A 10000-nucleotide genomic window follows, 5' to 3' on the forward strand; every position below is an offset into this window, starting at 1 on the left:
ATAGCTTCACTTGATTTCATATCCGCAGTTCATAAATGATCCAATTCATATACCGTAAAATTCCGAAAATAAGCTCCTCCAAATATAAGCCTCCCAAAGCGGTAACGCAAAAAATCCTCCGTGAAATCGCCCCTCCAAATATAAGACCCCGGGGAGCTTGTACTTGGAAAATTGCCCTCAAATACAAAGTAAAACAAAGCAAAAACAGTAAATTCACTTCCAACTATAAGGTTAGCCCAGTCGATTCGGAAACGCAAGTTTCCCTCCGTAGATAAGCCCCTCGAAAAAGGCCTTTGAAAAATATAAGCCACGAGGGTTATTTTCGGAATTTTACGGTATATCATTTTATCGTTAACCTAAAGGCTTAGCCAACAGGTTGACTAATATTGCAACCACGAGAACATCATCGTATATCAAATCTGTTTGAAAATGTTTGTATTGGCGTCTTTCCATAAATCAGGTATTGGCAGATGTCCCCGCAAATAGTGAATTCCTTACAAAACCTGTGTATTCGGACCTGTTCCCATAAGTAGGGTATCGGCAGATGTCCCCGCAAATAGCGAAGTCCCCACAAAAGCTGTGTATTCGGACCTGTTCCCATAAGTAGGGTACCGGCAGATGTCCCCGCAAATAGCGAAGTCCCCACAAAAGCTGTGTATTGGCCTGTTCCCACAAGTAGGGTATTACCAGATGTCCTCACAAGCATTAAACATTTTGTTACGTCCTCACAACTAAGTCCTCACAAAAAAATTAAAGGTTTTACAACATTTGAAGAGATGTATGAAGAGATGAGACATTAAGCAACAATCGTAGCAAATATTGTTTGGATGACTACAAAAGAAGACGTAGTCCCCACAAGGGGGATTGGGAAACATATGGCCCACAAGTAGCCAGGGGCGCGTATGTGTGTGTGTGTGTATGTATGTATGTATGTATGTATGTATGTATGTACGGCCACAAACATGAAGGTTTGACCGGATTTTCGAAAGGTGTTACGAAAAATAGTATTGCGTGACTAGCGTTACTTTCTAGAGGCTTTGCGAGAGTTCGTAGTTTGTTTATTTTTAGATTCTTATAATTAGATTTATTACTATTTTAGAAAGCTCTAGAAGCTTATTGTGAGAGTATATAAGTAGACGAGTCCAAGCGGAGTTTTTTTTAAATTAGTTTTCCACAAGCGAAGAGAGTTGGCGTTAGCCGTGTTTAGTCAAGTGTGACAGAAGCAGTGTTTATTCAAGTTGGCGGAGGCCGTGTAAGTTCGTCAAGTACGAGTTGTTCAGAGTTTTACTTCGTGGAAACTACGTTCATTTTGGAATAAATCTTCTTGTTGTTGTTCCGACAACCCTGCGTTCAGTTTAGTTTGCAAACTACCTTTCCTCAAAACATTCGAACTCGTAACAAAAGGGAACAGGCGCAGCTGTGAAATATTACGGCAAGGCGTGAGAAATAATATTTTGGGGCCACGGCTAGAGCAGTGGCACCAAATTTGAAAAGAAAATTGTCCATTTAAGGAGAAAACTCTAGCCTTATTTTATAAACTTGGGTGGCTACTAATTGATCACATCGGCATTGAAAGAGGACTGAATCTCTTTTAAAAGGATTCCTGGATGGACGTGCCCCGGACTACCTTTTAGAGAAACTGTCATCCTTGAAATATTGTGAGTCAGACGATACTAGATCTCGGATGCCTTATCGCCTCCCGATCCAGCAAACCAATAACGGAAAACGAATGTTTTTCTTTAATGCTCCTCAATTGTGGAATAAATAAGTGATACCTAAAGCAGTTCAAAAGAAGCTACTTTGACTACATCATGCACGCCTGACACTTTTAAAATAGACATACTGTTTTCATTTTTTCATTTCTTTATTAACTCAAGTGCAATTTTTTTATAACTTGGCATTTTAAGTAATTTAATTTTTATCATTGTTTCATTCTAGTATCTTATTGTGCTACATTCAAACGTTTGGACAGTTATTCATTTTGTAAATTAGTTTCATAGGGCCACGCCCTATTGAAATAGTGTCATAATCATCATGTGTTAGTGGTAAGCCCTCTCCACGCCATTATTTTTTCTGTGACTTTTTATACTTCCCCATGTATCCAAATTCGCCCGATTTCTCTCGAGAGACCAGAAAACGTTTTGTTTTTTCGAGCGCCCATAATCCATGTAAGGTAAGTAAGTCTGGTTTATTGATAAAATCGTCCCGCTTAGAAATAAGCGAATTGCGAAATTATTTACAAAGATAAAACTAATACATCACGTTCAAAATGGACTGGGCCTTACAATAATGAGAGGATAAAATACAGTAAATTAGCTAAAAAACTAGAAATCAAGTTACACATTGAATTCCCATAAGTTCCTAAATTACATGCCACGAGCATAAAGGCAAATCGCCGGAAAAAAACTTCGTTTAAAGCGTTCAGTTTTGCAACTTATAAGGGATGGTCTGTTCTTGTTGCGAAGGGAGCGGCCGTGCACCTGCGATCGAGTCGGTGGAACAAGATGGCGAAGACGGGACTCGGGCTCATTTATCTTTCTAAATAATTTGCTACACAACTCCATTCTTCTTGTGTGAAGTGATACACACCCGGTAGTAGCTAAGGCCTCTTGGTACTGCAGTGCAGGAAAGATGATACGCAGCGCCCGTTTTTGTATTCGCTCGATGCTATCTGATAGTTTGACGTGGAGGGCATTATGCCGCACAGGGCAGAAGTATTCAAGGACAGACCTAATGAGCGCAAAATAAACCTTAAGTAGGTCGGCAGGTGGTACACCGCCGCGTTTGAGGACACGAAGAATGTGCATGCTCTTTGACGCCTTAGCCACAATCTCATTAATGTGCAAATCCCATTTGAGATTACTTTGAATTGTAACGCCCAATACTTTATCAGCATCGACTGACTCAAGGGGCTTAGTGTCAATGGCCAAGGCTAATGGGAGATGATCCACGACTCTACGAAAACGCAAAGTCATCTCCTTGCACTTTTTGGGGTTATCACTTAGAGGTTTTGAGCCACCAAACTTTGCAACCATTTCGCTCATACTTGATCTTCAAAACTTACCGCTTTGTCACAACCATCTTTTCTCGTCTGGGACCCGTTTCTTGAAAGTCCTGCAACCTTATGGGGCACAAAACGCCATTTCAGCTATTGTGATCTGCTTGTTTTGAAAAGAGGATTTGGATCTTTGGACATGGTTTTAAAATAAAAATAAGATGAGTGCGAAGTTTGACTACTTAACAGAACCTACCGTTGGAAATTAAGATAAAATCGTGGCACCCGAAAAAGGCCCGTAAAGTTTCGGAACTAGTTTTTGGCCTGCTTCTCGAAAGTCTCGAATTGTACGCCCGAAAAACTATTTGTGAATGTGCGATCCGCTTATCTTGAAAGCGGCCTTTAATTATACATATACATAGTTTGAAGATTTCAAAAAGCAAATTAAGTGACTGACTTTGGAGAGTTAAAGCGAGTGCTGGTGCACAATCATTCAAATGGAAATGAGTTGCGTATTCTTATGCAAATCAAACTCATTTCCCTTACAATGGTTGAACACCAAGACTCACTTCGAGGCCGAGACAAGCGGCAACTCGGAAATGGCCCATTCAATTACCCGGAGAATGTCGGCTTTCTGCAGTCCTGCATCATTATACCAAGATCTCCACAAACATGCATGGCCCAGTTGCCACGGAATAGACCGTTCCACGGATTTTGGCGCCATCTCGGTTGGGATGCAACCACGGCTAAATTTAAAGTAAATATATGGGATTTTGGCCGACTTTGAACCGCTGTAGCGCCCCTAAAAAGAAACGGATTTCCTCAGTGAAAGTGTCTTTTAAAGGACATTTATACTCAGATTATTTTCATTAAATGTAAAGAACAGATTCAGGCTACAAAGACCATAAAAGAATTTTTAAGATTCCATACAAACCCTTCTAAAATCATCACGGCAAATTGCCGCGAAATTAGAAGCAACATGAGAAGATTTCTTATTCGAATTAACGGACGTCATACCTTCCCTAATGGCCTTATTTTCTGTTGAATGAATAATATCAATAAAACTATGTAGTGGCAGAAGTTGGAAATCTTTCTCTTTTTGGCGGTGGTTCAGCGGCTCAAAGTCGGCCAAAATCGCATACATTTACTGTAAATTTAGCCGTGTTTGCCCCCCAGCCAAGATGGCAGTCGAAAACCTTGGAAGGGTCTATTAAGCTTATGTTTAGTTTGTTCGACCAATTAGCACAGATTGTGGCACACTGGGCTAGGTCGGCTTACCAGTCTGCCAGCCAGCTCATCCAGTGGAGAGACCCCAGAAGCGAAACAAGCCCAATCTGATCACTATACAATCCGGTTCAAGTTTTGGACAAAAAGGAAAATTTTGGTAAAACTAGAAAAGTGCTAAGAAGGTCTATATGGACACTTTTCTGGATATTTCGGACCAAGCATGCAGCCGATTTTGAGATGTGACGCAACCCTTCTGCCAAAATAGGCGGTTAAGCCAACTAGGCTTCCTTGCAACAGTTGTTGCCAGTAAAATCCGTTTTCAGGTTGAATCCGTTTTAGCCTCGGTTAAATTGGTGATCCTCATTTTACCTAGGTCGAATACGCACTCAGATGGATCGAAGAAACTTTTTTGGAGCCTAAATTAAGCCTAGAGAAAAAATAGGGTCAGGTTAGGATTAGTTTTGGTTATTATAAATAAATACTAATTTACCAATCATAGAAAAGTAAATAATAATTAAAAAAAACTGTGTCGGGTTGAGCATGTTCGTCGTTGTAGTGTAGTGGTGAAGACACAGTACTACAGATCTGGAGGGTGCCAATCACAAAAGACATTGCCGGCTGGTAGAAGATGATCGAACATTGTCTTCCACTTATCTGGTGAATAGGACGCCCATCCTGAGCGAAGATATTTCCATGTAGTGGATGGGCTTGACCTAGATGTGACCAGTTAGAAGGAGTCTTGACACTTCAAATACAACTGCTGCTGCAAAAGTACATTACAGGGGAGAAGTATTTTACACTTGACCTGCTGAATGAAAGAATGGCATGATTCAGTTATCCGTCAGTAGATGGAAGCAACAAACCAAGTGCTATAAAACAGCAGGCATTAACCTCTGATTCTGCATCTTTACATCAATCAGGTATTAGTTACCACAAAAAGTAAATTCTGAATGATTCTGTGATGAACAGATTGAATGGGAAACGTACTGGCTTTTGAAAAACATTACCAAAGAGGCCAAAAAGCATTTTGAAAACTTTGGTCAACTTTTAATAATATTGTGGATTAAAAGGCTGGTAGGTTTCTTTCCATATACTAAGCCGAGTAAATATCAAACCATTCTTTCACTGCACGGTGTCAAAGGTATCCATTTCCCCACCCTCCTTGGAAGCCCATCAGAGATTTTTCAAGGGAGAGTAGAGACTGTCGAAGACCAGTTTTTATCAAGGAAACGTGTCAGAAGCCAAATTGAAACTTTGAAACAGTTTGGAATGGGGTAAACACACACACAAAAACTGTTGGCATGGAAATAAACCCTTTCAGTTTCTAGAGTTAGACACATTAATAATAATAATAATAATAATAATAATAATAATAATAATAATAATTATAATAATAATAATAATAATAATAATAATAATAATAATAATTGGCAGTGCTAATCACCCTTTACGTGCAGTATTGGGGACTGAATTGTGAAAGGGCTTAGCTCACGATATCGGGCTGAAAGCATACGAAGGCGCCTCTGCCTGCTGCTATACAGTCTATGTTTGATGTCGGAGCACAGCACCACAGCTAGATTGTTAATGAGCTGTGAGTCGATTTTCATGAGGGAGGAAAACCGGAGTACCCGGAGAAAAACCCTCGAGTCAGGTTGAAATACGACTGAAACTCAGCCCACATGCAAGCTGGGGCTAGAGTGGAACCCCGGCTCGCAGTGGTGGGAGGCCCGATAGATAAACACGTAGCCACCCTGACTTGCATTGAGAATAATGATATTTTTTAAGTCTGCTATTAATAATTTTCTTATTGAGAATAGAGAATGCCTTTATTAATTTTTTTTTTTTACCTACTTTTACAGTAAACTAATCTTTGTCAAGTGCAAGTGCGGTGACGGTGATCTAATCCGGTGGTCGTGGCTTCAATTCCCACCCAGGTCAGAGATGTTTCTCTGACCTTAGGTGTAGCATAAGAAGTTCCTGATGCTGTGGATCAGCGAAAGTTCTTCATCCATCACATGCACACAGTAGCGATGGCCTCACTTGAGTTCTTTCCATATAATCTTTGTCAATTTGAACGCGTATTGTATCTACTTTTAATGGATTACTTAATACCAATTATTTATTATAATATACTGATGTGATGCTAAAAATTTTCTGCTTGAGAAAACAGTCAATAAACTAGAAGTCTAGAGCAAGGAACATGCTATAGGCCATACAATACAAACCGTTCCACTTCAAGTATATGAATATGAAGCCACTATCGTGGATTCACACTCATCGATAGTTGGCTCCCTAACTTCAAACTCTGTCTTTTATAAGTGTGTCTTTTACACCAAGTAATCTGTTCTTTACACTCCATCCACAGTCCACCATCGTTAGTCCAATCCATGTTGACTAGCGTGTGACCTTTTCCACGATCAGCACCTTTCGGACCGTCGTTTCGTGCCGTTGTATGCTTGAAGAAGAAATAGAATGCCGGTTGGTAATTACTCAGAATGAAAACCGTTATTTATCAAAAGTCCTCCTGATTAAGGAGTCCCGAAATCCTAAGATATGTTTGCTCCAACAAAGCGATTTCCACAAACATGTTTGTTGGAGCCGGTTCCAGTCCTTCCCATGTTATTGCGCGCGCAGTAGTTTTTTAAAGCTTTTTGTTTGCAGCGCGGATTTTTCTGGGAGAGAGAGGTTTTACTTTGTTTGCAGTGTGCGAAGAAATTTTTGTTTGAAGTTTGTAAGGATACTTTGTTTGCCGTGTGCGAAGGTATTTTGTTTGCCGTGAGCAAAAGTTTTTCTGTTTCCAGTGTGCGAGGATTTTTTTTTTTTTTGGTGTGTGCGATGACATTTTGTTTGCAACGTGGGGATTTATTTTGTTCGCAGTGTGCCGGATTTATATTGTTTTTAGAGTGGGATTGTATTTTATGTCAAGAGTTAGAATTCATTTTGTTCGCAGTGCATTTAATTTTGCGAGATGAAAAGCTCTTTGTAATATGTGGCTGAATTAATGGGGAAAGGTCTGTCCCTAATGGGCTACCGTACTAACCCTTCTCGCAAAGACACTTTATCCAGTCTTTCGTTTGACCACGTTTCGGGTAATTATCCCCTTCTTTGCATCCCTCGTTTCGGATAATTATCCCCTTCTTCCCCTTCTTCCTCGTAAGCATTAGAAAAAAACATGCAGAAGCTTTTCATTTGCGCACAAATTCATTTTACCGGTCTGGCTAGCTGACCACACCGGCTAGCTAGTCACCATATTTACGTAGAAATGGTTTTCCAAGGGGGGTTCCCAGGCTATCGGTTTTGCTTGCGCGTGAAGCTCTCGACAAACCTCGTCAACTCTGGCTCTCATTTGGCCAACTCTCGATCACTCTCATCGACTCATTAGCTCTCAAGAGTTTCGAATTCCACTCTCGTCAACTCTCATCAACTTTCGCTCTCGTTTGGCCAGGGCCATAATAGGTAGTTTACGAAACCACGACGCCTGAGGCAGGGGCAAAGTCAAAGAAAGATAATATTTTTTGTTAAAAAAAGAAACATCATCGCGCTGCTTAAGCTCCCCACCCGCGTTTTTGAGACGCGGACGGCAACCGGAAGAGAACATTTCGAGTGCCAGGACAGTGGTGTCTCCCAGATTTTTATACTAATCATCTCTAATGGAGAAAAGATACTCAGCAATGGAACTTTGGTGGTGTGAGGACAAGTTGAAAGGGAAAACAGCTCACTTCCGGTTGCCGTCCGCGTTCCAAAAACTCGCTCGGCTTAAGCTCCCTAATAGCAGAGCTCAGGCGAGCGAAGCGCGCGAAGCGCGCGAGCGGAGCACCGTGGGTAATGCTTTTTGGGAAATCTACCCAACCGAGAAATTTTGGTTATGACGTCACGTACATCCGTCCGCCCGCACAGACGGTCGGGGTGGAGGTGGGGAGGCAGGACAGCCTCTGGGGACGGGAGTGCTCGAGCAATTTTCCTTGGCGGGAAATCGCGTGAAGCGTTGCATTTGGCAACCCGCGTACACTTATTTACAACGGTTAGCTTTCAGATAATGTTTTCCTTCTTAATATGTGCCGAGGAAGAAAAGGAAGAGAAAATTGCGTGGCAGCCTTGCATTTGGAAACCCGCGTTTTTCTGGCGGGAAATCATATTAGTGAAGAGCAACTGGATAAAGATTACAGCAAAAAAAAGCTGTTTTCCCTTTTAACTTGTCTTCACACAACCACACTTACATTGCTAAGTATCTTTTCTCCATTAGAGATGATTGGTATAAAAATGTGGGAGACACCACTGTCCTGGCACGCGAAATTTTCTCTTCCGGTTGCCGTCCGCGTCTCAAAAACGCGCGTGCTTAAGCTTCCTGATTTCACGTTGTTGTTTTGTGGAGTATGGCAAAGACGTTCCCTGAAATGCGTGCCTCCTGTGCAGCACAAAGATTTTTTCCTTTTTAACCCAATAATATTTTTGTTTTGTGGCGTTGTTGTTGCCGTAGCCGTCGTCGTTGCTTAAGCGCGCCGCACAATGTGAGGAAAAAGCTAAGCAAACTGCCTCGCGAGGCGGTTTCCTGAGCTCAGTCTTTCCTCACCGTGTGGGGTAGGCTTTAAACTACTAAAAATCCCTAACTTAAGTCAGCCATGGACTCCAAAATTCCGCCGCGATTTCTAAACGTATTTCCTTCCAAGAAGATATGTACCTCTTCCTCTGATATTTTATTTACGCCATGCTGTATTTTAAAAAAGCTCCCCAATTTTTTTAAAAGAAAATTGTTTAGAAAGAACCATGACTTAAATATCAGGTTGAATTTTACGCAAGGAAACAAAATTTTGTTCTCGTCGTTTACACGTTTGTGAAAGGAAGGCGCGGGTGGCGCCAAAAAAGCCGGACTACTTGGTCTTCCCGTCTTCGTGCAAAATCAACTTGCACTTAAGCCGTCCCTGATGTAATCACGATCCGGAATCGTACGCCTCCGACTCTTCATCGATCGTGTGCAATCGATGTCTCGTGTGCCGCCGTCGTTTGTCGTCATCACTGTCATCGTCCTCGAAAAGTGGATTAAACGTCACATTACTTTGAACTTCGCTTTCATAAAATTCCTTAACCGAAGTAAAATCGCACGTCCGGAGTGTCTGGGTACAGCTGGCAGAGAATCCGGGACCTTGCCTTCTTACGTGCGCAGCGAAAGAAATCCAAGCTTCGTTGAACATTGAAGAAGTTTCGTGGCTCTCAGAAGTGTTTTCCTCATCCATTCCTCGCTTCGGTCTTTGACTTCGTCCCGTAAGAATTTTTGTTCGCATCTTCACTCTGGGGTTGGATTTTGTTTTCGCTGTGCTCTCATACCCAAACTCCATTCCTCCATGAAAAGAATGCATTTTGGACGAATTTGCGGGTTCATTTGTCTTAGTGAGCGGGTCATGTTTTGGTATAGTCCCCTGATATTCGGCTTCTTTATTTTTAAAACGTGCATACTTCTTCCTGTGAAAAATTTCTCCAAGCATCTTGAGTCTGGCCGTCGCTCCCCTTCGTGTTTGCCACATTTCAGAAATAAAATCCGGCTCTGTATATGAGCGAAACTTTTCGCTTTTCAATCGCGTCTTTGTGGACTTCGATTCACGAAAATCTTCATCGATCTTGATGAAATCACGCGCTGAATAATCTGCCAATGAGAAGCATCGTTCAGTATTTTCTGGTTTCTTTGTTGCCGCGTGGCATTGTGAGGGCGGCGACACGATATTTGTCGTCGTCAAAGCAATGTTAGCTGATACTTTTCCTACAACGTAAAATAAAACACAGTTA

The 10000-nt window shown here is 41.6% G+C and overlaps 2 protein-coding genes across 2 annotated transcripts in view; both read right to left on the reverse strand.

The window, feature by feature from the left end:
• Nucleotides 1-2366: 2366 nt before the first annotated feature.
• LOC137996177 (uncharacterized) lies at nucleotides 2367-3035 on the reverse strand. Its single transcript, XM_068841597.1, has one exon. It carries the CDS (start codon nucleotides 3033-3035, stop codon nucleotides 2367-2369), a length of 669 nt encoding a protein of 222 aa, XP_068697698.1.
• Nucleotides 3036-9029: 5994 nt separating this feature from the next.
• The window catches only part of LOC137995046 (uncharacterized), a 5510-nt gene continuing 4539 nt past the window's right edge, over nucleotides 9030-10000 (reverse strand). Inside the window, exon 3 of the mRNA XM_068840619.1 lies at nucleotides 9030-9974. Coding sequence (XP_068696720.1) covers nucleotides 9151-9974 — 824 coding nt within the window. The 3' untranslated portion in view covers nucleotides 9030-9150. The remainder of the gene's footprint in view (nucleotides 9975-10000) is intronic.

The sequence above is a fragment of the Montipora foliosa genome, chromosome 3 (assembly GCF_036669935.1).
Source record: "Montipora foliosa isolate CH-2021 chromosome 3, ASM3666993v2, whole genome shotgun sequence".
NCBI lineage: Eukaryota > Metazoa > Cnidaria > Anthozoa > Scleractinia > Acroporidae > Montipora > Montipora foliosa.

Excerpts from the sequence above, each read along its gene's own strand:
- LOC137996177 (XM_068841597.1), bottom strand. The coding sequence starts at position 3,035 with ATGGTTGCAAAGTTTGGTGGCTCAAAACCTCTAAGTGATAACCCCAAA.